At 46.0% G+C, this 27780-nt stretch overlaps 1 protein-coding gene across 2 annotated transcripts; it reads left to right on the top strand.

The window, feature by feature from the left end:
- The first annotated feature begins 11961 nt into the window (after window positions 1-11961).
- CLDN14 (claudin 14) lies at window positions 11962-14310 on the top strand. 2 transcript variants are annotated; one of them, XM_051773065.1, is made up of 2 exons: window positions 11962-12735; window positions 14072-14310. In XM_051773065.1, the coding sequence occupies exons 1-2, from the start codon at window positions 12047-12049 to the stop codon at window positions 14085-14087; spliced, it is 705 nt and encodes a 234-aa protein (XP_051629025.1). In that variant the 5' UTR covers window positions 11962-12046; the 3' UTR covers window positions 14088-14310. The 2 variants fall into 2 exon arrangements, with proteins under 2 accessions (XP_051629025.1, XP_051629026.1); XM_051773066.1 differs by lacking the exon at window positions 14072-14310 and having other exon boundaries at window positions 11962-12844.
- The last annotated feature ends 13470 nt before the right edge of the window (window positions 14311-27780 follow it).

Here is a 27780-nt window from a genome sequence, read left to right as displayed (position 1 = left end):
GCATTCTATGACTCTATAATTAACATCTTTTAGGTTGGCGAAATGGAAAAAATCATTCCTTTCTCTGGCACCACTCCCCTCTGGGCCAGGGAAAAATAATCTGCAGCTGCACTGGAACAGAAAAAAAAGAAAGGAAAACAGATACAGAACCTTGGATCTGGGTCCACTGGCTCTGGCTCCTGGGCATGGTGGATCAGCAGCCTCTGATTCCCCAAAGGTCCTTCCTTTGCAGGTATTTACAGATGCACCTGCAGCAGTCAACAGGGTGGCACCAAAATGAGGGAAAAATAAACCTTCAAAAATGCTATTTCCCATTCTTTGGATCACAGTGAAAGTGTCTCCTGTTCCTTACAGTGTCTAAAGTAGGTGCATTCATCAGCAGAGGGAAAGATGCTGGCACGTGGTTTAGGGAGACGTATTGAAAGAAAACAAACCTGCATTGCCCAGTGCTTCCCAAATTAACCCCCCTCATAATCATACAGATTTTTGCAAACCAGGCTCCCAGGAGCATGAATTACTTTCTCCTGTATGACACTGAGCCCTTTGCATCCTTTGCTTCCACGAGGTTTTGTGCTCTTTGTAGCAGATCAACAAGTGACCTGCCCTCGATTAAAAAGATCCTGGTTTCCCACTGCAACTCTTAGTCCTGTTCGTAGGGGTGACTTCCTGGGTGACCACATCTGCTCTGAGGGTCACTTAGGGCTGGTGACACAACAGATCATCACAGGTGTGGCATGGGATTTGATGTGATTGTGTGACTCCTACTGCCAGAGGAAGAGGACGATGCCCTGTGCGAGGTGCAGGGGCTCTCCCAGCTGTGGGCTGAGGGATGTGGCCTTTCCTGTGCTTTCAGAAGTCACTTTTCAAAAAGCCACCCTGCTGTGGAGAGCCAGCAATTGGAGTTTAAATACTGTGAGGGTCTGCTAAGCCCCCTCACGAGGGGAGAATTTTCACCTAAAAAGACCATCTAATAAAAGAGCTCCCACCCCCTGCTCACCCCCAGAAAACCAGCCAGAGCTGGGCACAGAAACCAGTTCTTAACTTGACACACAAAACACTCTGGATGCAAACCAAGAACAACCCGGGTTTGTTTCAAATCGACACAGTTTCTCTTACTCTTTGTGTTACTTTATAATTCCATGTAGACAGAAAGGATTAATTTCCCACTCATGTTCAGGGAATATCCACACAGGCAGCCATTAGGTGCAGTTTGTCACCTGTTTAAATTCCCCCACTCATCAATGGGATGATTAAATTCAATTTCCTTTCAAGTTTAAATATCTCTAAAGATATTCCCCAATCCAGGAGAGCGCTTAAAGCAAGTTGCTTCACCTTAGGCACGTGAGTGGTTCCAGGGATGTCAAGTGCTTTCCTGGGCAAGGGCTGTGATCCAGAGCAGATGTGCACCTGCAACCATGGAATGAAAACCAAGCAAATACAGAAAACTTAAGGCACCAGGGGTACCAGAAACTTGATTGGTTTTGAGGTCCTGCAATTTTGCTCCTGTCTGTGAGGTTTTCAGTTGGAAAAAAAAAAAAAAAAAACAAACCAAAAAAACCAAACCCAAACTCCAACAAAACGAGGGAAATTAGCTACAGAAAGGCCACGTTTCAAAGGCACATAGTTCTTTCAAGTCTCCTGGGGGAAATTTTACACAATCCTACTTTCAAAATAATGTTAAGGTTGCAAAATTGAGCAATCATAAAAGTCAGGAAATTTAAAAAGTTAGTATGTGTCTTTCAATGTTAGCTCAGCAATAGCAAATATATGTAGTGTGAGAAGTTTGTACCTGCGCTCTCTGTGTTAAATTTAAACTTTAAAGTGTTCTTGTTGACCATTAATAAGCAGCATAAACTATATTGGGTATTTAATGTCTGTAAGAGGCATCTTAATTGTAGGAATTTCCTGGCCTTGCAATTCAGAGGGTTTGGTTCTGAAATAAAATGTCACTGCTGCGTTATTTTGGCCCTTTTCTCATTTATGGGTGAAAGTCGTCACGGGGAAAGAAAGGGAGTTTCACCTGTGTTATAGTCACAGCAGAATAACTTTGTGATGCTTAGGAAAAGCTGTGATTTATGTGGTAAGGGAACTGACTTCATCTTTTGGGTTTTTTTTTTTTGAGAAGTAAAGAGACCACAGTGCTTCCCCCTTGCTGGTTTAGTTAAACCTTCCCCCCCCCAAAAAAAACCTGTGTTCTACCTGAATTAATAACACGGAGCCGTCCCGCAAAATGTTTAAAATACAGAATGATATTTCCAGGCCAGATGTAGGACTTTCTCAAAGCTACATGTCGTGGTTTAACTTACCATGAAACCCTAAATGCAGTGTGATGGCAGTGTTTAGATAAGACAGATGTAGAGCCCAGCTCGGGCTTGGTATTGCAGAAACACTGATCCTTATAAATGAGCTGTACCGCGCTCTGGGATTTTCCTGGCTGAGCCTTTCAAACCCCAGGCTAGATTAAATCATCACAGCTGGGGAGAAAATATCAAGAGTTAAAGGACTGCTTTATGAGAGCTGTAAGAGTGTGAAAGTTTCAGGAAGCTAAATAATTATGGCACTCTCTGAGAGCTCCGGGAAAGATGAATGAGTTCGTGGCCGACAGCGTCACTTCTGCTCACGTCTGGCCTGAAAGACAAGGGGAAAAAATCAAAGACTGGGGGGAAATTTCACACATGACCGAAGGCACAGCTACTGGAGGTTAAAATGTGGCAGTGAGGAGTCTCACATGCGCCCAGCTCAAAGGAAAAATGACACCTGGAACTTGGCGCTTCCACCGATTTTATGTGACTTTTGGTGCCCCAGGTCTAGTGCAGGAAGTCAAGAACATCTCGAGCTCTCTGTCAGTCAGTTCTCAGCTGGTTTGTTAATGGAATTAAGCCAGTTTGGGAATAAAATGTGTCTCCCATTAAGGTATGCAAGTGGGAGGACCGAAAACTTTATGAAAAATCATAAAATCATAGAATGGTTTGGGTTGGAAGGGGCCCTGAAGATCATCTCGTTTCAACCTCCCACCACGAACAGGGATGTCATTCCCTAGATCAGGTTGCTCCAAACCACATCCAGCCTGGCCTTGAACATGTCCAGGGATGGGACATCCATGAGTGGGGTTTGCCAAACCTGGGCAAACACAAGGTATGTGTGGGGACCCCCAAGGCAGCCCAGGGGGCATCGGTCCCTTCTCTTGCCCAGCCATTCAGGCTTGGTGCTGTTTGTGCAGCATGTACAGGCATATAGCAATTCAGGAGGAATTTGTTGCTGGAAAGGGTGGTCAGGCCTTGGCAGGGGCTGCCCAGGGAGGTTTGGAGTGCCCAGCCCTGGAGGTGTCCCAGGAAGGCCTGGATGTGACACTCAGTGCTCTGGGCTGGGGGCCAAGGTGGAGATGGGGCACAGGGGGGACTTGGTGTTCTGGGAGGGCTTTTCCAACTTAAATGGAATTCTCTGATATAGGATGTGCTGCTCAGAGACCGCCTGTAATTCAGTCTGGGAGCCAAAATAGCCAAAGAAATACAATAAAAGTTGTGAGAGGGCTGGGAATGGCCTTGCTGTGGGATAAAAGCCTGTTGGGCTGAGACGGGGGCAGTAGTGAGAGATGAAGAGTGACCTGAGTCCCTGCACATGGAAATCATGGGGAGACATCCTGCTGGCTCTGGGCAGCTTAGTTTGAATCCAGCAAAAGGCCTTCCCCTTCCCCCTCCTCTGGCCACCCAGATCTGATTTCAGGTTCTGCAATGGTGCATATTTTCCTCTCTTAGATCTCTCCACAAGGAGCTCCAGCCTCTCCATGTGGGACTGTTAACACCCCTGGGACTGAGCCTGGAGACAGGGGGTCTGGAGGGGAGGCCAGCCATGGCCTCTGGAAAGCCACCAGCAACCCTGGGAACGAGTGGATAACCGAAGGTGCAGACCCCTGGCAGGTTGTGCTGCTGGCAACCTGGTGCATTTGCTTTCACCCTTCCACAAAGTAATGGTTGAAACATTTGGAAGAAGGTTCTGAGAGCACCTGCACCACAGGATAGCACTGAGCAGGAGCTATAAACAGGAGGATTTTGCAATGAGCCAGTCTGAGTATCACCATCCCCTTCTGAACCCGGGCTACGGAATGGCTGAAGGGGCAAAGCCAGAATAAAGCACAAAACACACAACTCACAACAAAGCTGAAATGAAATCGGGCTGAAAACCATTTTAAGCACTATTAAGTAATGCAAATAACACGAGAGTGGGGAGCAGAAGGGGAAGAAGGAGTGAGCCCAGGTGAGACACGGATAATAAAAAAGGTATGATCACCCTCCACAGCTATTTGCAGACCATGCACATTAACGAGGTAATTTGTTTAGGCTGATTCAAGGAAATAGGGCTGGGAGAAAGAGTCTGAGGGTTTGGTTTGGCTCTCGGGGCGTATTTCTGAACTGTGAAGTGTAGCAGACTGTGGAGCAGCCTGCCACAGGAAATGTTAGGAACTCCAAGACCGAGTCATTTAAAAACCGAGTGGCCAAAATCACCCAAGAATAAATCTGGAGGGGAGTTCTCATGCAGGCCGGGCAAGCACAATGATCTCTGGTCATAAATTATAATAAATTACAATAATTCAGATACAACAGGTAACCAGCAAACTGCTCACTTGTGACTGGGGGCACAGAGCTCCAAACTCTGCCTTCCCAAGCTCCCAGGAGCCAAACCCCGTGCCGGTGTAAATCGGTGTGTGGATTTGGGCGAGCAAAGAGCCCGGCCCCGGGCTTCTGACCCTGGAGGCTGAACCAGCTCCATCCTCCGCCGGTATTCCCAGGAAACAAATACTCTGATTTAGCTGCTGGGCTTTGTGTAACCCGGCTGGGCAGCGCTTAATTTGCCAGCTCGCCCTGGCAGGCAGGAATCCCCCAGGGCACCGAGCCCCCCGTAAGTTCTGCGTCACTGGGGCTGAAACCCTTTCGTGCAGATGTTTGTGATCCCCCCTCCCCTTTCATCTGAGGCTCTGATAAAAGCCCAGCCTACGCACAGACTTCCCCTGGTTCCAGCAGATCATGTTCCCAAACTGGACATGGTTGTTTCCAGCAGGGGAGACTTTCTGAGGTTGATTTTTGGCCGCTTTTATTCAGGAAGCAAAAGGGCCCTGCTACACAAACAACTGGATTTTTGGTTCCCATGTCTGCTTTTTTTTTTTTTTTTTTGCACCTCAATCCCAGGCATGAATGCTGAGATAAATCCCCATCTTGTCTTTCCCCTGTGCACCAGCTCACAATAAAATGCCACATGAAGTTTAGAAGGGCTTTTTGGTTTCACTGTAAAACATCAGTGTCTCAAACACTGATAATTCACCCTCAGTTGGAATTATTTTTGGAAGAAAAGCCAAACTGAGCAGATGTGTTTGTGTTTAGTGTTTGGGCAGTGGAACCACCGACCTGATTTTCAGGGCACTGAGTATTTCACAGCACATCACCTTGTCCCCATCTGCCATTCTGAATTTCTTAATTGCTATGCCTGTCATGTTTGGTACCCCCTGGAAATGGAATCTGGCACCTGTGATTTGCCCAACACTCCCCAGGAGCTCTGGGAGTAATTAATTTCCCTGATTACCACCCATTACTCCAGACCAAATGAGGGATGAGCTCTAAAGGGGAAAAAAAGGTTGTTTTATCTGTACCTATACACAACTTCACCATGTTTGTGTGTTTGCAGACAGGCCAAAACTGAGATTACCCAGACAGGTACTAATAACTCCAGCAGAATTTATCCCAAAGCCAAAGTCAATATGTCAGAAAAGAGCCCATTATTTTGGGAATGTTAAACTGGCTCTTCCAGCAGTGTCCCAGAGGCAAACAACCACCTCCCGGGTTCAGTAAACCAATCCCAGTGTAAGGATTGACCCTCTGAAAAGAAATGAAGGTTTTTAGTGTGTGTTTGTTATAATGGTCTTTTAAAACATTAATACTGAATATAAAGGGCAGAATTAAGGAGCCCCACTCCATGTAGAGAACACTTTATAAATGTACCAGCCATCAAATCCCTGTGGATGTTTATTATCATTCAAAACTAATAACTTTGGCTAAATTCACTTAAAAATGAGGCCATGTGAGCTGCAAGAGCTTTTGTTCACTCACCAACCAACCAATTACACATTTACATCCCTCCCTCTGAACACTTCCATCATTTAATAATCAGATATTTTTTGTTCTTTCATTCCTTTTTTTTTAAAACCACAGACTTTCTGGGAGGACACTGAGAGACAGTTACAGATGTGACAAATGATTTTGAGTTTCCCATGTTCTTCGAACTTAAATCTGGCTGGGTTAGAGTTGAGCATCTAAAGGTTCCTCAGGCTGAAGATCCAAAACAAAAACTGCTTGAAATCACTGGGATTGATTGGTCTGGTGGCCCTTGAAAGGTGTGGTCCAGATGAACAATTTCAGAAAAATCTACAAGCACAAATTGTGAAATAAATACACATATAGAATTTTTGGTTAGGGCCCCTTTATCCCTTAACCCTCTTGCCCATTCATGCCCTGCCAATTGGTTTTGGGGTTCTGTGTTGCAGTCCTCATCCCTGAGGCCTGGGGTCAGGCTGGGATCAACCAGGCTGCCCCTATGGACCCCAAAAAGCAGGTAGCAGCCCTTGAGGGCAATTCATCCCAGCAGTGACCTAAAACTCTCTCTGAAGGTTTCTACCTCAGCCACTGGTCTTCTGTAGGACTGAGGTGACAAGACTCTCAAATTTGGGGAGTGAAATTAAGTGGAATTATGTGGATTTCATTCTGTTTTCTTTGTGATCTTTCTAGAGTTTCCAGGTCTATTGATTTTTATATAAATTCAGGGTGAACATCAAACTCTCGGTTCCCTCCTCTAAGAAAAACCCCAAATAACACACCATGAAAAGTTGCACGATTCCACGATGGGAAAAGAATTTGGTGTCCACTCCAGAGTGTTTCAAAGAGAGAGAATTTTAAAGCCAGCAGCAATTGGGCCCAGCCAGGAACAAGCCCTGAAATGAAGGGCAGCACCCACAGCCAAGACAAGACGCCCAAAAAGCTGCTCTAGCACCCATCAGGAGGATCCTGTGCCTGTAGGAGGAAACAATGAGGTGGTGCAAGGCCAGTGGCAACCCTGTGGAGCCACAGGGAAGGTCCTGGAGGCTCCCTGGATCTGAAGAAGGGTTAAGGCTCCTCTTGCACATCTGGCAGAGCAGCAGCTGCTCTGATCCGTGTCAGCCCCTCTGGTTTCACAGAGAGGGGGTGGGAGTAGGTGTAGGATCAGGGTTGGTTACAGTGTGCCTTTCAAGCTTTTATTGATTCCCTAATCTCCCCTTTCAAAAAAAAAAAAGAAAAATAAAAAAAATAAAATAAAGAGGGGGGAAATAAAGAGAAGAATTTTGCTGGGAGCCAGGAGGGCCTTATTCCCCCTCAGATCTGCCTTCCCTCGCCCACATACAAGGAGGGAGCTCTTCTTACCAGTCAAATTCTTTTTTCCCCTAAAAACATCTGAGCAGGATTGAACAGCGGGAGGGCCTGGGAAGCTGAACCAGCTGAGCTCACAGTGCCAGTGTGTGGAACCTCACTCACCTGCCACCTGAGCATACCTTAAAGCTCTGATCCAGCCGGCACTTAAACATTAATTAATCAGGATGTGTGAGAATTATCAAATAAAACTAATTAAAAGGGTAAAATGAGTGTATATTTAAAGGCCTGGCTCAGCTGAGGCCCGTTGTTCTGCAGCTGGTAGGGATATCTGGAAGGGACAGCCCATCACAACACTTTGCCCTCCCAGCCCAGAGGCTAAAAGGGATTTCTGGAGTTTTTTGAGGGAATTGGTGCGGGATTAGAAGGTGCTGAAGTTAAAACATAAGTTGATAAGGGAAAATACCAAAATTACCGGATTAAAACCCTTTGGCAGAACCTCCTGCAGCCCAGGGGAGGAGAAGCACCACAGCCACAGCCCTCAGGAGAAGCAGCAATTCCGAGGTCTGGAGAAAGGGCTCGGAAAGAGCGGCGGCGAAAGGCTAAGACTGATACGGGTGGGGAAACAGTAAAATGAGAAACAATGAAAGAGACAGCAGTAAAACATGCATCTGTTATTTAATCCTGGGTAAATACCCAGATTAGGGCCATCAGTCTCCACTGTTTATCTGGAGCTTACTTTGGAGCCGTGTCTCCCAAGGCTATCGCAGCTGTGGAAAGCACAGCCGAGGGTTTATCCAGGCTAGGGCTGGTCCTGTAAGGCACACAGGCATCAGGCAAAACTAGAGGTTGTATGGAAAAGTTGTCTTTCCAGCCCTCGTGCTCGTAAAAATAAAGCTGGTGTGACCTGGCAGAGCAAGGAAATTCGGGAGTTTCGGAGTTTCTCTTCACAAGTTGTCACATCGTTTTGCAGTCACTCGGTGCCCAGGTGGGCTTTGAAGGTCATGAGGGTTCATGTGGGCACTGTCTCTTTTTTTGCATTGTTTTTTATCCCAGATTGATGCCATCTTCACTTCCCTACGAAGGCTGGCTCTGGTTCATAGAATCATGGAATCATTAAGGCTGGAAAAGCCCTCCCAGCCCATGGAGCCTGTTCCTGATCCCCACCCTGTCCCCCAGCCCAGAGCACTGAGTGCCACGGCCAGGCCTTCCTGGGACACCTCCAGGGCTGGGCACTCCAAACCTCCCTGGGCAGCCCCTGCCAAGGCCTGACCACCCCTTTCCAGCAAGAAATTCCTCCTCCTGTCCAACCTGAGCCTCCCCTGGCAGAGCTTGGGGCCATTCCCTCTCCTCCTGTTGCTGGTTCCCTGGGAAAAGAGCCCAGTCCTCGAGTGAGAAAAAAAATTTGCCCAGTTTCTAAAAAAAAAATAAAAAATTAACAAACACAACCCATGCAGGAAAAAAAAAAAGGCTTTTTTTGGGGTTTTTTTTGTGTTTGACCAGGTCAACTCACAAGAAACACCGAACCTGATCCCACTGCAGAGGTCCCTTTCCTTGTCTGAGCCAGTGGGAGCAGAGCTGGAAGGTGAGACATTTTCACAAGGCTGCTGATGCTCCTGGAGATAAATGTGTGAAGCTGCTGCTGGTTTTGCCACTTGGCATCAAGGAGGGCAAGGCTGTGGGAGTGGCACTGAGCACCGGGGGCAACTGGCAACTGCTGAGAAAGGCACGTGGAAAACATGACGCCGAGCGAGCGGGGCTAATTAACACTGGTTTCTTAAATTAGAAAGCTTTTAATGGCTAATGGTTAAAAATAACACCTTAATGACAGCTAAAAATAGCTGCTGCCAAGCCCCAGAGTATTCTGACCTCCATTACACTGGGGGGCAACTTCCCATGACTGGTGGTGTAAATCACATTTCCCTTTTAAATCCTGTTCTCCCCGGGATGAGGCTGCAAAGCCTCGTGCCTGACCTTGAAAACCTGCTTGCAAAAGTGCAAGAGGAACCTGGAGCACTCCTCTGGATGGTGGGTAACACATGGATATCATGTGTGGGATGACCAAGTGGAGAGAGGATCATCTCGGGTCGTCCTCACCTGTGGTCACGAACAGGGAAAAATACGGAGGGAATGGGAAACGCTGAGCAGGCAGTGAAAGGTGGTGCTGGAATTAGGGACACAGGAGACCCAAACTCCATTTCCAGCTTGGATGCAGATTTCTTGTGCGAGCTGGGAAGGTCCCTCATCATCCTGCTGTGCCCCACAGGCAGGTCTAGATCTCCCTGATCCTGGAGGAGGATGACCGGGGTAATTCCTCTTATTCATAACGATGTGTCTCACAGGAAACAATCAAGAATATAAAATACTACCTAATTTCCCTTAATGTGTGAACCAAACCCAAACAATCCAGAAGGCAAACATCCATTGAGGACTTCTGGAACAGAAATCAAATATCTCCAGTGACCCCTTAAGCATTTTCTCACTTTTGTTGTGTTCCTCTGCGCTGTGCTTGGCCCTAACCCTGGGCCCTGTCATGTCGAGACACTCTGTGACAGCTGAGAGAAATCCACAGCCTGCTTTTCCCTGGAAAACTGCAGAGAGACTCCATGGAATCCACCTGGAACGATGACTTTGGATATAAACCCCTCTGCATTTGTCTCTCTGTTTGCCAGTGAGGCAAATTACTCCAACAACCACACGAACTCGGTTGTTTTCATTCAGGTGTTATGTGAAGAGTATCTGAAAGGCCAGAAAGCCATAACAGTAGGAAAAATCCTCCCTAAAACCAGGCATGCTAAAGGAAAGCTAGATTTGGGGTTTCACTTCTTTCCTTTTCTTCTGGGAACTTCTTTGCAAATCCTGTCCAACATCCCATTACTCCCCATCCCATGTCTGCACACAGCAGACACACTTCAAATAAAAGGAACATGTGGAAGCGCAAGACCCTCATCCTGTGGCCTGCCTAGCCCATAAAATCCCTGTGCTTTTCAATTTTTCCCTTTCTTTTGGCACAATGCCCAAGGCAGATTCTGATTTGTTTGGGGAGGAGACCCCCCCCATCTTAGAAGAAGGATGAGACACTGGAGAGAGACTTTTTACAGGAAGTGACAGGACAAGGGGGAGTGGATTCAAACTGAGAGTAGGTTTACATTAAATATGAGGAAGAAATTCCTGGATGTGAGGGTGGGGAGGGTCTGGGATAGAATTCCCAGAGAAGCTGTGGCTGCCCCTGGATCCCTGGAAGTGTCCAAGGCCAGGTTGGACGGGGCTTGGAGCAACCTGGGCTAATGGAAGGTGTCCCTGCCATGGCAGAGGGTGGAACTGGATGATATTTAACGTCCCTTCCAACCCAAACCATTCCATGATTCCATGATCTTGTAGTCAGGCAGAGATTGGTGCATTCTGGGACAACAGTCGGAGACAAACCTCGGCACTGATGCCCATCCCAAGCTCTCCCGCCTCGTTAGTGAAATAATGGGAAGTTAAACCAGCTTTCACTTCGCTCCTTGTGCCTCATTCTCTTGTTCCAAGCCCATTCATTAGTTTGGCCAGATGGTTTTCCTCCCTTTGCCTGCTGAGGCCGAGCCCTGCAAAGACCTTCTCCCGCGAACACGAGCTCAGCACATGCGCGGCCTTGGCGGGATCGGGGCCTAAATTCGTTCCCGCTCCTGAATCTCGAGATGGATTTTGATGCAAGAGTTATTTAACATATTAAAATATCAGGTTTCTGCCCACACACGTAATGCATGATGTACCACAGACCTTGCAAGGCAGCCATTGGAACAGACCCCTTAACCTGCGATTTATGCAGGAGGAAGAGTTCCTGTTCCTTGTTTTTCAGCTTGGATTTATACCTGACCAAAGGTGTTGCCCCTCAGAAGCTCCACGACGTACATCTGGTTTCACATGCTGTCCCTTCACCCACAACCTCAAATCATAAGCTGAAACTCCACAGACACCAATGAAAATTATTCCCCTTTGAGCTGCTTTATTAAAATGCAACCTCAAGAAATACTGGCAAGCCAGGAAAGCGACTCTAATCCAATACTTGTTATCCTCTTCCACAGGTTTTAAATCACTCTCTTTGCTCCCTACTTTGAGCAAATACACCCTTATTGTTTTCCTAGTCCTGCTATGACCTTCTGGGAATGTTTTCGTCGGGCAAAGCAACCTGCAGTTCCCTACTTTATAAATCTCCCTCCTTCCAAGTGTTAACACCGGCTAATTCTCCGCTTCAGAAAGGAAATCGTGTTTGTTTTTTTGAAGACTCTGCTGGGAAGGGGAATATTTGCATTTAAAATATTTTTTTTCCCATTTCATAAATTGTCTTGAGTTCTCTTCCCAGCGGGCAGCAAGAAGGCTGTTTATATAAGTGGAGAGGGAAGCTCACTTTTCCCATTGCTCCCACGAAAGTACGATTAACAGCGATAACTATGCTAATTATTGCACTGACCGGACCTGGAATGCACCTCACCGGCCGGAGAGGCGATGGCTTTGGGTAATAATTAACTCCTTTTTCCCTCAATTACCTTTTATTAGGAGAGCAGGAGGCGTCAAAGCAAAACAGCTGCACGTCTTCCAGGAAAAGCCCGTGTTTTCCGAAGGAAACTCGAGCGGAGGCGCCTGATTAAAGAGGAGCAGGCAGGACAAACATCACCATGGCCAGCTCAGCTTTGGAGTTACTCGGCTTCTCCCTCAGCCTGCTGGGCCTGATTGGGACGGTAATTGCCACCCTGCTGCCCCACTGGTGGCGGACGGCCCACGTGGGCACCAGCATCGTCACGGCCGTGTCCTACACCAAGGGGCTGTGGATGGAGTGCGCCTGGCACAGCACCGGCCTCTTCCAGTGCCAGTCCCACCGCTCCCAGCTGGCGCTGCCGCCCGACCTGCGCGCCGCCCGTGCCATGATGGTGATGTCCTGCTCGCTGTCGGCGCTGGCCTGCGGGGTGGCCGCGCTGGGGACGCGCTGCACGCGCTGCGCCGACGGCACCCGCGCCAAGGCCTCCGGCGCCGTGTCCGCCGGCGCCGTGTTCGTCGTGGCCGGGCTGCTCTGCCTGGTGCCCGTCTCCTGGAGCACCAACGAGGTGGTCACGGATTTCTACAGCCCCGTGCTTCCCGCTGGGATGAGGTACGAGCCGGGCCAGGCGCTGTACCTGGGCTTCGCCTCGGCGCTGCTGACGGTGCTGGGGGGAGCGTTGCTGTGCCGGTGCCGCGGGGATGGGGAGCATTTCCAGCCCGGCAGCCTCCGGACTGTTCCCTCCTCCAGACCACCGGCTGCCTACAAGGGAAACCATCCCTCTTCCCTGACATCTGCTTCCCACGGCGGGTACAGGCTGAGCGACTACGTGTGAGTTCCCCGGGAGCGGCCGGAGAGACGCAGCTGCTTCGGGATCTCCGTGCGTGGCACCAGGCAAAGCTGGGAGAACTCCGGATTTACACTTTGAATTCACACCTCAGACTCACATTTCGAATTTACACTTTGAATTCATACTTTGAATTTATACTTTAAATTTATATTTTGGATATACACTTTGAATTTATACTTTGAATTTATACTTTGAATATACACTTTGAATTCACACTTTGAATTCATGCTTTGAATTTATACTTTGAATTTATATTTTGAATTCATACTTTGAATTCACACTTTGAATTTACACTTTGAAATTATACTTTGAATTTATACTTTGAATTCACACTTTGAATTCATACTTTGAACGTACACTTTGAATTCACACTTTGAATTCATACTTTGAATTTCTACTTTGAATTTATATTTTGAATTCATACTTTGAATTCACACTTTGAATTTACACTTTGAATTCACACTTTGAATTCATACTTTGAACGTACACTTTGAATTTATACTTTGAATTCATACTTTGAATTTCTACTTTGAATTTATATTTTGAATTCATACTTACTTTGAATTCACACTTTGAATTCACACTTTGAATTTACATTGCGAATTTATGCTTTGATTTTATATTTATACTTTGAATTCATACTTTGAATTTCTACTTTGAATTTATATTTTGAATTCATACTTACTTTGAATTCACACTTTGAATTCACACTTTGAATTTACACTGCGAATTTATGCTTTGATTTTATATTTTGAATTTACACTTTGAATTCCTATTTCAAATTTACAGTTTGCACTTACACTTTGAATTTATATTTTGAATTTACACTTTGAACTTACACTTTGAATTCACACCTTGAATTCATACTTTGAGTTTATACTTTGAATTTACACTTTAAACTTACACTTTGAATTCATACTTTGAATTTATACTTTGAATTTACACTTTAAACTTACACTTTGAATTTATATTTTGCATTTACACTTCGAATTTATACTTAGAATTCATACTTCAAATTTACACTTCGAATTCATACGTTGAATTTATCCTTCGAGTTCACAAAGGTTGTGACACAAAGTTTACCGCTGTCCATTTCTCCCTCTCTTTTCTTTCTGGAGAAGGGAAGAGTGTGGTTTTATGGGAATAAATACAAAGGAGGCTTCGATATTCCCAGACCTGCCAACTTTCAATCAGGGCTTTGCAGGCAGGTGGTTCAAGGGCAGTTCTGTTAAAAGTGATATTTTGGTTGCAGTTTGTGCCCTGCAACCAGCACTGAAGCAGAACTGGCCACATCTTGTTGTTTTTTTCCAACAAAAGGTGCTGTTTTGCCTAAACCATGGAATTTCGTGGGATACACATGGATTTTCAGCAGTGATTGCCTGCTCGGCTCCTCATTTCCAGAAGGCACGAACGTTTCATCATGACAAGGCACTGATTTTACTTTGACTTCACTGTTTGCTTTTTTACAGCCCCTTGAAACACGAATTTCAGTTGCATTATGACAGACGTGCTTGACAGCCTGCTCTGGCCAATATTTTAAGTTGCACTGCAATGTTTTGACCTCATCAAAATCAAATTTCAGCACGTTTTTTTGAAATGTGCATGGCCAGGGAAACAAACCACCCCAGTGGGTTTTTTTTACAAGTGTCAGTGATAGAGTGAAACTGGAGGTTTGATGTTAAAACATTTATTAAAAAAAAATTAAAAAAGAGAAATTATCAGATATTTGTCCCAGAATGGGCATTTAGCTTTTGAGCAGATTTAGCACTCTGTACAACCTATGCACAGACACTGGAAAACCAGTTTCTAGAACCCTATTCCCCAATCCTATGTAAAGAAATATAGGCTAAGTCCTGGTATTTTTTACCTGAAGTCCTGGCTGAAGGTGCATTAGGGTTAACAAGGATATTTCCACCTCCTCCAGTGGGTTTTGGGGAACTTCCATTCCTCCAGGATTCAGGGCATGGAGCAGCTTCCCTGTCATTCATGGATTGTGATCACTGCCTGCCAGGAACATCAAATCAAGACATTTCCTTCTAAAAATCCTCACAGGATGAAATCATTCCACAGCGTGTCCAAACAATTAAAAATCAAAATCACGAACAAAGAAGCCCAGCCCTCCCATTTTGTGTTATAATCAAGTCCCACGCACATAAATTCTGGGATAAAACCATCCCAAGGAAGAAAAGCACTGGATTCCTGTTAAACCAGAAAGTTATGGGTCTCCCCAGTGCAAAATATGGACCAACACACTGAAAAAAAAGTAATGACAAGACCTGTGAGGTCACTACTCTTAATCTGGCAAAAAAAAAAAACAAAACCAAAGACTGTTTGCTGTTATATTATTACCTTGTAGCACCTCCAGAGCTGGGAGCTTTTCAACATTTCCCCTGATTTCACCCTGAACCTTCCTTTTGGGGCCAGTCACCTTTGCCAGGTGTTTTGTGTGGATTTGAATTGTGGCAGAGGGTTTTCCTGCATTGATAAAGGTTAAAACAACAGCTTTGTTTTTAAAAAAACAAACCAAAATGCAATTTTTAAGCGATTTGCTGAGACCAGGAATAACAGAAAAGGATCTGGGACCAGACTGGGGTGATTTCTGGTGATGTAGAGACAGGACAAGGGGGAATGGCTTCAAACTGAGGGAGGGCAGGGTTAGATGGGATAATAGGAAGGAATTCTTCCCTTTGAGGCCCTGGCCCAGGTTGCCCAGAGAAGCTGTGGCTGCCCCTGGATCCCTGGAAGTGTCCAAGGCCAGGTTGGATGGAGCTCTGAGCAACCAGGGCTGGTGGAAGGTGTCCCTGCCCATGGCAGGGAGTGGAATGGGATGATCATTAAGGTCCCTTCCAACCCAAACCATCCCATGATTCTATGACTGGTCTCTGACACTGCAAACATCTCAGTAACAGCCTCTGAGGTGCAAACAATCCACAGAAAGTGCTTTCACGGTGGCTTTTTGGGGAAGATGGAGATCAGCTGCTCAGAGTCCATTACACATTTTCTGGGATGCCTTTCCAGGAGGGAAGGTAGCCCAGTGAAGGTGGCCAATTACCAAGGGTTTTCCTGTATTTACATTACAATAGATCCTGCCAAGTGATTAGATATCAACCTGAACAAGGGCTTTGGACAGCCATGAATGCTGGAACAGGAGTCCAAGTGCAGGAAATGGGCTGGTGGGTCATTAGGTGGTGTGTTTGCAATATACTGATAAATTAAGTCACTTGCCAAGATGTTTGTGTGGTGGGAATAGTCCTGTGTAGTGCTATTCTTGCTGCACAAAGGCCCAGCCAAGCAGGAGACGTGACAGTAGCAAGAACAGTTTATAAAGCCCTGGCAAAAATACCTGGAAGTGCTCGGATGTCAGTAAAGGCAGGGAAATGGTTTCTTTCACAGGAGGCTGTGAACCAGGAGATCTTGTTCCATTGTAAAACTGACAACAATTTCTTTCTTTCTTTCTCTCTTTATTTCCTTCTCTCTTTCTTTTTCCTTCTTTCTCTCTTTGTTTTTCTTTCTTTCACTCTTTCATTCACTCTTTCTTTCTTTCTCTCTTTTTTCTTTCTTTCTCTCTTTCACTCTTTCTCTCTTTCCTTTCTTTCTTTCTATCTTTTTTCTTTCTCTCTTTCCTTCCTTTCTTTCTGTCTTTTTCTTTCGCTCTTTCTTTCCTTCCTTTCTTTCTTTCTCTTTCTTTCTGTCTTTCCTTCTTTCTTTCCTTCCTTTCTTTCTTTTTCTTTCCCTCTTTCTTTCCTTCCTTTCTTTCTTTTTCTTTCCCTCTTTCTTTCCTTCCTTTCTTTCTTTTTCTTTCCCTCTTTCTTTCCTTCCTTTCTTTCTTTTTCTTTCTCTCTTTCTTTCCTTCCTTTCTTTCTTTTTCTTTCCCTCTTTCTTTCCTTCCTTTCTTTCTTTTTCTTTCTCTCTTTCTTTCCTTCCTTTCTTTCTTTTTCTTTCCCTCTTTCTTTCCTTTCTTTCTTTCTTTTTCTTTCTCTCTTTCTTTCCTTCCTTTCTTTCTTTTTCTTTCCCTCTTTCTTTCCTTCCTTTCTTTCTTTTTCTTTCCCTCTTTCTTTCCTTCCTTTCTTTCTTTTTCTTTCCCTCTTTCTTTCCTTCCTTTCTTTCTTTTTCTTTCTCTCTTTCTTTCCTTCCTTTCTTTCTTTTTCTTTCTCTCTTTCTTTCCTTCCTTTCTTTCTTTTTCTTTCCCTCTTTCTTTCCTTCTTTCTTTTTCTTTCTCTCTTTCTTTCCTTCCTTTCTTTCTTTTTCTTTCTCTCTTTCTTTCCTTCCTTTCTTTCTTTTTCTTTCTCTCTTTCTTTCCTTCCTTTCTTTCTTTTTCTTTCTCTCTTTCTTTCCTTCCTTTCTTTCTTTTTCTTTCTCTCTTTCTTTCCTTCCTTTCTTTCTTTTTCTTTCTCTCTTTCTTTCCTTCCTTTCTTCCTTTCTTTCCTTCTTTCTTTCTTTTCTCTTTTTCTTCCTTCCTTCCTTCCTTTCTTTCCTTCCTTTCTTTCTCTTTCCTTCTTTCTTTCTTTTCTCTTTTTCTTCCTTCCTTCCTTCCTTTCTTTCCTTCCTTGCTTCTTTCCTTCTTCCTTTCCTTCTTTCTTCATTCCCTCCCTCTCTCCCTCCCTTCCTTTTTTTCTTTTTTTCTCTCTTTCCTTCCTTGAAAACCAGCACTTGAGGTGGACTGAGCATCACAAAATCAGACAGAGCCACTGACAGAAAGAAACTCCCTGGGTCATGAACTGGTTGGTGTTTTTGTTCTGTTTTTCCCTCAAGTCCTGGAATGAGGTAACTGGATAAACCACAACAAAACTCAAGTCATTTCTTCAAGAAATGTGTCTGAGTTGACAAATAAGTTCAGTAATTTGAAGTTCTGCTGATCTAAGACACCCAACAATTAGCTGGTAATTAAGGTTTTTCACAGCAGTGTATTAAGATTAATGAAAATTCTGTGTCCACCTGTAAATATCTACTGCTAATTTCCTGTTTACTTTGCTGTTTATCATGGAATTACAGAATGGTTTAGGTTGGAAAGAACATTAAAGCCCATCCAGTGCCACCCCTGCCATGGGCAGGGACACCTTCCACCAGCCCAGGTTGCTCCAAGCCCCGTCCAGCCTGGCCTTGGACACTTCCAGGGATCCAGGGGCAGCCACAGCTTCTCTGGGCAACCTGTGCTGATCTCTCCCCACCCTCTCAGCCAAGAATTCCTTCCTGATATCTGATCTAAACCTACCCCTTAAGACTTTCCCCTTCTTTCTTTATTTTTAAAGGAAAACACCGAATATCTCCTGCTAATTCACAGTTCCCTTTGCCACATATCTCACAAGAAGGTTTGTGTCTGTAAGAATGGTGAGCCAGGCCAGGTGTTTCATGAGGACCAGGAGCAGCTCAAAGAAGAGCTGAAAACTTATCCTTTAGTTTTTCTCCCTATCTAAGACATCACCTCTTCCTTTCATGCCTTGCTTTTCCATGCAGCATGAGGGATATGTTCTTTTTCACTCGTTTTCTCAACAATTATTCATATGTCTTGGTCCACGTGCTCCTATTATCCACTTTTCCCATTCTTACCACCAGATGGGCACCTGGTCACGTTGATTCCCAGTTTAATTTGGATCATCCTTCCCAATTCTTCTGCCCATGGCATCAGAAGACAGGTTTAAACCTGGTGAGGCTTGATCCTGCCCAAGCATAAATCAGAGGAGCTCAACTGAAGTTTCTTCACAGCAGCTCTAGATAAGTTTTCCCCCTTTACAGCCAGTTTGTTAAACAGTTTTCTATAAACTCAAACATCTGAACGGGCTTAAAATGCTCTACAGAGAAGAAAGGCAGGATATACCAACCTCCCTCCTTTTCTTTTTTTTTTTTTTCTGGGGGGAAAAGCTTGTTAATTTTATTTTCTGCTTCAAGCACGAGGAAAACACATTAATTTCATTAGCTGCCACCTAAAAGATCTTCGGTAAGCAAACTGTCACAAAGCAGAGTGAATAAAAAGAGTGAATCAATGCAGAGATTTGATCTGTTAAGAGCACGTGTATATACCTCATATCTATGTGTGGAGGTATCAAAGGGGGAAATTCTGGCTTGATTGACTTTCCCGAGGTCAGGATTTCACCCATAAGCTCATTAATATTGTCGATACTCCCAAATCTATTATAGAGCTTTTAACTAAAAGGCCTCCAGAGCAAAGAGAATCGAAGTCCTGGGAGTTCTGCCCCCTTGAGAGGGATGGCAACCCGCGGGATGTCTGAGGGAGTTCTCGAGTCAAGGACAATCCATTTTACTTTTAAAACGTCCTAATCACCGGTATCGATCGAGGCTCCCTAATGGGGGTGCTCTGGGATCCATCCCGGGCTCGGGAAATCGCCTTTTCCCCGGCAATTCCAGCGGGATCAGGCTGCCTTTGTGATGCGTGTCAGCTCCATCCCATCGCCCTCCCCGTGAGAAAAGGGCAGAACGACAGAATAATCCCACACTTCCACTCCTCCCCGAGCAGCCTGTTGGGTTTATTTGGGCACATTTCAAAGGGCTGAGCTCTTGTCCCGTGGAAAACAGGGGAGAGCAAAAGTCAAGGAGAACCAACGAGCCTTGGAAAGCAGAGCTGGGACTCGGCTGCTCGTGCAAAGAATTGCTGATGCCTTCGGTGCTTTGGAAATAGGGGGGGGTTGAGGTGAGGGGGCTGGTGAGGAACATTTGGGGTTGTTCAGCCTGGGGAAGAGAAGGTTTTGGGGTGAGCTAATTGTGGCCTTCTAGTGCCACAAGGAAGGTGCAGAGAGACTGTTTCCAAGGGCCTGGAGTGACAGGACAAGGGGGAATGGCTTCAAATTGAATGATGGTAGATGACAGTGTTACCCAAACCAGGGCAAACTAAGCCAAAATTCACCTCTACTCCAAACTTACATCCACTTAAAGATATTTCTCATCTTCTTCTTCTTCTTTTTTTTTTTTTTCTAATAAAAGTGAATATTTTTGGCTTCTTTCCACCTGGTGAAGAAAAAGAGTTGTGAATAGACTTTTACAAGGGCCTGGAGTGACTGGACAAAGAGGAATGGATTTAAACTGCCAGAGGGCAGGATTAGATGGGATATTGGGAAGAAATTCCTTCTTAGGAGGGTGATGAGGCCCTGGCACAGGTTGCCCAGAGAAGCTGTGGCTGCCCCTGGATCCCTGGAAGTGTCCAAGGCTGGGCTGGAGCAACCTGGGCTAGTGGAAGGTGTCCCTGCCCATGGCAGGGGGTGGGACTGGATGATTTTTAATGACCCTTCCAACCCAAACCATTCCATGATTTGTCTCATGGAAAACTCAGTGAATGGAAGCAAACGTCTTCTGACAGCTGAATCCAGGGAAAACAACTTGTTCTTTTGGCTGATGATAACGTGGCAGAAACAACCTCTAAACAAATTTGATGATGAAGCTGGTAATGAACTAAATGAATTTACTAATGGGGACCACAGGGTTAGGGTTTCTTCCATAATATTCAGCATTTATGTTAACAACTGTTAATAAATTAGGAGATGAGGGAAGAGAGGGATGGCAGCGAGCCAGGCAAAGGGAAATAACCCTTAAACACCCAAGATCTCCAATCTGTGAAAGAAGGATATGGAGCTCACATTTCCCACAGTTTTGAGCTGAACAAACAAACCCCCTGTGGGTCCCAAAGGGCCTGGCTGCACACAGGAGCTCTGGGGCCTCTGCACCTCAGCCTTACCCTAAATACAGGGGGGAGAGAAGTGCAGGGATGAGAAAAGTGAGGGGAAAGACCTCCAGGGGAGCTCCCTGGAACGTGGTGTCCCATTTAGGGTTGGGTTATTTGTGCCTGGATCATGGAATCCCAGAATGGTTTGGGTTGGAAGGGACCTTAAGGATCATCCCATCCCACCCCCTGCCATGGGCAGGGACACCTTCCACCAGCCCAGGTTGCTCCAACCCCCGTCCAACCTGGCCTTGGACACTTCCAGGGATCCAGGGGCAGCCACAGCTTCTCTGGGAATTCTATCCCAAGCCCTCACCACCCTCACAGGGAAGAATTTCTTCCCAATATTTAATCTAACCCTGCCCTCCTTCAGCTTAAAGACATTCCCTCTCATCCTATTTCCACCTACCCTAGGGAAAAGTCCCTCTCCAGCCTTCTTGTAGCCCCTTTAGGCACTGCAAGGCTGCTATAAAGTCTCCCTGGATTCTTAAATGCTCTTTCAAAACATCCTTTCTTCTCATGGTTCAAGACATCAAAGAGGGCCAAGTCAACAATCATAACAACTTAATAATCATAACTTTTTTACACCACTGGTAGCTTGCTCCCTCTCTTTATAAATAAAGATTGACAAAACACAGAACAAAATTAAAATTTCTTGATTATATGTCTTCAATTTGCTCTCACCACGCCCTTACATCTGGATTTGTCTGAAGGCTTTGAAATACTCTGTGCACCAAGGAACCTAAAACTTTGCCAGACTCATTCAGCCCATCTCTCTAAGTTATAACTACTGATATAAAGGAAAGTCAAGGAATAAACGGCCTGATTTGGTCTGACAGAGTACAAACAAATGAGCTCCTGTGATAAGAACTGAACAGTGACAATTAGAAAAGCTGCTAAGAAACCCCTTTGAGTGGGTTGTCCCATCAGCAGCAAAAAGCTCCAGGGCCCCTGGGAGGCAAAGGGCTCAGTATTTAAACTCAGATACAGATCAGAGAATGAATCATAAAATCATGGAATGGTTTGGATTGTAAAGGACATTAAAGATCACCCAGTTCCAACCCCCCCCATGGGCAGGGGCACCTTCCACTAGCCTGAGTTGCTCCAAGCCCCATCCAACCCTCCCCTAAATCAGTCTGAGATGCCAGAGTTGACTGTCAACAGCAGGGCACAACCACTGAGAGCCCCTGGAGCTGGTCACAAACTGCAGCCTGGGGTGGGGAGCTCAGGGAGAATTATGTTCCAAAGCCACAGCTCACACCTGGGACCCATGGGCAGCTCAGGTGGGGCAGAGCAGCACAACACTTATTTCTGAGTACAGGAATCACAGAATCCCAGAATCACTGGGGTTGGAAAAGCCCTCCGAGATCATCCAGTCCCCCCCTGTGCCCCATCCCCACCTTGTCCCCCAGCCCAGAGCACTGAGTGCCACGGCCAGGCCTTCCTGGGACACCTCCAGGGCTGGGCACTCCAAACCTCCCTGGGCAGCCCCTGCCAAGGCCTGACCACCCTTTCCAGCAGGAAATTCCTCCTCCTGTCCCACCTGAGCCTCCCCTGGCACAGCTGGAGGCCGTTCCCTCTCCTCCTGTCCCTTGTTCCCTGGCAGCAGAGCCCGACCCCCCCCTGGCTCCCCCCTCCTGTCAGGGGGTTGCAGAGCCAGAAGGTCCCCCCTGAGCCTCCTTTTCTCCAGGCTGAGCCCCCCCAGCTCCCTCAGCCCCTCCTGCTGCTCCAGCCCCTTCCTCAACTTCACCAGAAACACTCTCTGTGTCCAGGACAGGATGAATCTGCATCCCAGCTCAGTGCCATCTACAAATCCATCTTCTTTGTCCAAAGGAAAAGAATATCTCAGTGGAGGATGATCTGAATTATCTGCTACACCTGATTTAAACTTCACTGTGCTCCATGGGAGCCAACTCCAACTCAGGTTTCACCTGAATGCCTGTGGAAAAAGCCACCTACAGCTCCCTGTAGGTCAATCCCAGAATCCCAAAGGATGCAGCCAATAGCTCCTTTCCTATTTAAACCCAGTCTGAATTGGGTATTAACTACCTGCTGTGTTTGGCAGATCTCTTATTCCTAAAATAAATAACTGTATGAAAAGTCATAAACTCTATATTGGACTTTTTCATTAAAAAAAAAGAATAATCAAAAAATAAGAAAAAAAAAATCAAAGTACTGTCAGGATTTGAGCAGCCTCACTTACTGCAGTAAATCTGGCTTCCACAGCTGTTCCTGCTGTACTGTGTCCTTCAGCCAAGAGTAGCTGCAGTCCAACATTTCCTCCTTAGGTTATCCCTCACCCAGGGAGAAGCCAAGTGAGTTTTGGACAGGGCTCGCATGCTAGAAATTATGAATGTGCTCTTATTAGAGCAGGTTGCATGTTTTACATTAAACAGCCATTCAAATAACAATCCAGCAAAATGCTTGTGGAGATGAGAGTTACTTTGGCTAAAAGAACACATTTTTCTTCCAGTCTCCATCAAAACTCACCCGTATCTATCACTCTGAGGATCTGAGGACGTTAATGAAGATTTTGCTCAAACTTGGTTGAGCTCCTTCCCTGGTGCCAGATCCTGTTCTCCTGTTTCATAGTTGCACCAGCCCAGAAATTGCCTGGTTCTCACTGGGGACGAGCCTTTTACAGGTTCCACTACAGCTCATAAAAGAGGGGGGGAAAAAAAAGGGGAAAAAAAGAGGAAAAAAAAAAGAGGAAAGTAGCATTTTCTCCTCCTGCCTGCTAAAAACCTGCCTGTGCTGAGCTGAGACCCACAGAGTGTCTCATAAAGTGGTTTGGTTTCATACCATCCCACAATGGCTTGGGTTGGAGGGGATCACAAAGATCATCCAGTGCCACCCCCTGCCATGGGCAGGGACACCTTCCACCAGCTCAGGTTGCTCCAAGCCCTGTCCAACCTGGCCTTGGACACTTCCAGGGATCCAGGGGCAGCCAAAGCTTCTCTGGGAATTCTATCCCAGCCCCTCCCCACCCTCACAGGGAAGAATTCCTTCCCAATATCCCTCTGTCAGTCTGAATCCATCCCCCCTTGTCCTGTCACTCCAGGCCCTTGTGAGAAGTCCCTCTCCAAGTCAAACCCTGAAAGAAAGATTTCCTCTAAAAACCAGAGAATTCCAGTGTTCCAGCAGAATTCCATGCCTTGTTCTGAATTCAAAACCAGGCCTGGCAAGCTGGTTAAATGAAGTTAAAGATTAGCAATGTTGCCATCATGTGGCTGCTCTCAGCAAAGGCTCAGGGCATGGTCCTGAATTTATTAATCACCAGAAAGCAGATTGCACCTGGATTCTGCTGTTAAAATGAAGAGGCAGCAATTGAAGTTGTTGCCATTACAGAATATAATTGGCCCTTTGTTACAGTAGTTACACAGCAAGAATGTGTGTACAATAAATAAGGTTATAACACCCCTTCCACTGTGATTCTTATCCTCGTGGATTCATAGGTCGGATTTAAAACTGCACTGCAAAATTAATCTTGAGTTATCCAAGCAGAAGCTATAAATTGAAAAGTAAAAATCACCTCTCAGTGCAGAAAGAAAGAAGGAATTAAAAAGGACAAGGAGTCAGTTTAGTGCCCTTCACACTTGAAATAGCTTTTAAGTAAATTTTAATGTTCCAACTCCTGAATTAATTAATCTTATGACTGCTATAATAATTTGTGATCTTCAGTAATTTGATTATGTTTTCTCTCTCCACTCCAATCCCTTCTCTGCAGCATCACACCTTCCATACTGACAAGAACATCCAAGGAAAGGAATTCCCACAGCCCACATCAGACAAGTTGGATGTTAGTTAGTCAGCAAGTTGAAAAAAATAAAATTCTTCATACTAAAACTACCAAAAATGAGGCCAGATCCTGTCACCTGATAAGAAATCTCAGCTCCTGGCAGGAAATAATATAAACACCACTTGGATTTGCCAATTTTGTAGGGAAAGAAAGTGTGAGTGTGCTGGAAAACACTCCTAGGTCATTGCAAACTTCCAATGCTATTTGGGAGGTGAGGCCCTGGCACAGGTTTTCCAAAGAAGCTGTGGCTGCCCCTGGATCTCTGGAAGTGTCCAAGGCCAGGTTGGAGCACCCTGGGCTGGTGGAAGGTGTCCCTGCCCACGGCAGGGGCTTGGAATGAGATGATCTTTAAGGTCCCTTCCAACCCAAACCATTCCGTGATTCCACAATTCATTCGGAAAATTGCTTCCCAACTCCTTGGAAAGGGAGAGTGAACAGAAACAACAGTGCATTCCCTGCCATCCCAGGTGCTGGCAAAGCATTCCCCTCTCCTTGGTGGAAGAACAATGTCTGGGCAGTTGTTTCACACACACACACATTTTCCTGCTGTGGAGGATCCAAGGAACAGATTGCCATGAACAATAATCCCTGTTACTGCACTGCCTGCTCTAAATTACACATTGTGTCTGGAAAAACATGGCAGCAGGAGACTCCTTTGTGCTGTTCCTGCAGATCCAAGCAAGGAACACTGATTTTTGGCTCGTTGCTGGCTCCTGACTCTGCCCCCTTGCAATCATCCACCCCACAGCAGAGGTGCAGGGCTTTTATGGGGTCAGGATTCAGAACCCTGGAGCACACAGCCAACACATTCCCCCTCTTCTCCTTGCAGAGTAAATCCATACCTTCTTTCCTGCCCTGCTGTTGATTTATAAGTACATCCAGCTGGTGCAACCCCACTGGTGCCAGGAAAAGGGAAAACAAAAACATCCACGGGCTCCTGCAGCTCAAACTGCCACTTTAAACAAGTTCAATTAAACAGGCCGAGATCCCACAGATAGCCACAGCCATTCCCATTCCAACCTGGCCCATTTCCATCTCCCTGAGCAAACAACACTTCAGAATTCCTTATTTCAGCTTGGCTGGAATCAAAACAGAAATGCCTGCCCAGCTTATTTATTTACTTTTCCTGGCTGAACGGGGGAAGTTTATACTGAGACAAACCCTGACATTATTTATCATCACAATTTATCATCATTTTGCTTAAGATTCACATCATGGGGTGGGGGGGAGGAGAATCCACAGAGGAATTTCAGGGAAATAATAGCCTTCAAAATTAAGCTTTTCTGGTTAAACTTGTAGCAAGGAAAGCATTTAAATGAAAAATATAAAAGACACCCACACAGGCAACAGTGTGTGCATGTCTAGGTGGACTTATGCATAGACTGAACCTAAGAGCAGATTTAAATAACTGGGTCACAGGATAATAATCAGAGCACAAAGAAATCCCAAACCTGAGGATTTTGGGGGAATTAAACACCAACCAGCCCTCACAGAAAAGATGGCAACAAGTTAAAAGACAACCAACAGGTTCTTCTCCTTTCAAGAGCACCAGGATCAGGTTTTCAGTCCCTGGAAGAGCCCCAGTTTATGACCAGCTTCCAGACAGAGAGAAATCTGTGAACCTTTTTAATTATTCATGCCCTAAGAGGCAAAACCCTCTCGGGTTGCAGGCCAAGAGGCCTCGGGGCCGTGGCTTTCTGGGATTTCCAGCTGAGGGAAGGAGCAGCAGGATTCTCAACCAATATCACTTGGGCTGCAAGTGGCTTCCAGGCTGCAGGAAAACGCCTGGCAGATGCTGGGTTGGCAGGCAGGGAAAGGGAAAACTGAACTGCTCCCAGTTGGCACATCCCTGCTGGTGTTGGGGCACCTGCAGCCCTGGCACGGGGGGCAGGACACCAGGGAGGCTCCACGGGTCACACAGAGATCATCAGAGGGCATGGAAGACTTTCTCCTGGATGGGAGTGGGAGGTGGGAGAGCAGGAGGAGCAGGAAGATTCCAGCAGCCAGGTCAGGGCAGCCTCAGCACCCACGGAAATGGGATCAGAGCCCCAAAATGCCACAGCTGAGGAAGGACAGAGCTGCTGGGCGGGGCTCTGGGCTGCTCAGGGAGGAGGAGAATTGGCACCAAATGTGGGGATTTTGCTTCAGGGTTTGTTGCTGCCAAGCAAGGGCTGGGAGATCTCCCGGGCAGGTGTGTCTGGAACAAGCAGGTAAAAATACCTGGAGAATCACAGAATGGTTTGGGTTGGAAGGAACCTCAAAGATCATCCTGTTCTAACCTGCTGCCATGGGCAGGGACACCTTCCACCAGCCCAGGGTGCTCCAAGGCACATCCAACCTGGCCTTGGACACTTCCAGGGATCCAGGGGCAGCCACAGCTTCTCTGGGAATTCTATCCCAAGCCCTCACCACCCTCACAGGGAAGAATTCTTTCCCAATATCTCATCTAAATCTATCAATTTGAATCCATTCCCCTCTGTCCTGTCACTCCAGGCCCTTGTAAAAGTCTTTTTACACAACTCTCTTTTCTTCACCAGGTGGAAAGAAGCCAAAAATAGTCACTTTTTAATAAAATTAAAAAAAAAAAAAAAAAAGAAATAAAGAAGAAATGTCTTCCAGTACATGTAAGTTTGGAGGAGAGATTTCTGCTTCGTTTGCCTTGTTTTGGGCAACACTGTCACCTGCTGGCAGGAGAGTGCAAAACTGAAGTTTTGTGGCAAGAAAAGAGCCTTCCCATCCCAGAAGGGAAAAATAAACCCATCCTGGAAAACTAGGTACTCCTGGGTAAGAAGGATCACCACTGGTGACCAAAAATCCCAGTGGCACCAAACCCCCTCCCTGCAACCAGGACTCTCAGCTTCCCATCCACTTCCTTTCCCCAAATTCCAGTTTCTCCTCCTCCTCAACTCTCTCTCTGCATCCCAGTTCAAATTAATCCATACCTGTGACTTTTCCTCTCCCAGCCACCTCCATTTCCACCTACACATTCCTCCTTTTTAACAAGCAAGGAATAACTCCCTGACAGGAGGGGGGAGCTTGAGGGGGTCGGGCTCTGCTCCCAGGGAATGAGGAGCAGGAGGAGAGGGAACAGTCTCAAGCTGTGCCAGGAGAGGCTCAGGTTGGACAGGAGGAGGAATTTCTCCCTGGAAAGGGTGGTCAGGAGGAATTTCTCCCTGGAAGGGGCTGCCCAGGGAGGTTTGGAGTCCCCAGCCCTGGAAATGTTCAAAAAAACCTGTGGATGTGGCACTTGAGGTTTAATGGTGAACCTCAACCTGGGCTGACAGTTGGACTTGATGATCTTAAAAGCTCTTTTCCAACCACAGTGATTCTGATTCCACACTGAAATTTGGGGTTGGTTTGAACTGCAACAGAAGAAATGTTTGCAGGGGCAGGAAGGACAGAAGGGTGTGAAAAGCAGAAGGGTTTCATCTAACAAATCCTGGTGTCATGGAACCCATGATCAGAGAACTCCAGTCTGCCTCCTCTTCATGATCCTGACACTGCTAAGCAGAAAACACACAGACAATGTAGTTACTTGAAAAAGCTGCTCTTCTTGAT

This window comes from Manacus candei, unplaced genomic scaffold (assembly GCF_025592945.1).
Source record: "Manacus candei isolate 608988 ecotype Guabito, Panama unplaced genomic scaffold, ASM2559294v1 h1tg000165l, whole genome shotgun sequence".
NCBI lineage: Eukaryota > Metazoa > Chordata > Aves > Passeriformes > Pipridae > Manacus > Manacus candei.
Note: the sequence above shows the minus strand (reverse complement) of the source record. Positions and strands in the feature narration are given on the sequence as shown.

What these genes read in the sequence shown, in the direction of transcription:
- CLDN14 (XM_051773065.1), top strand. Translation starts at nt 12,047, where the DNA reads ATGGCCAGCTCAGCTTTGGAGTTACTCGGCTTCTCCCTCAGCCTGCTG.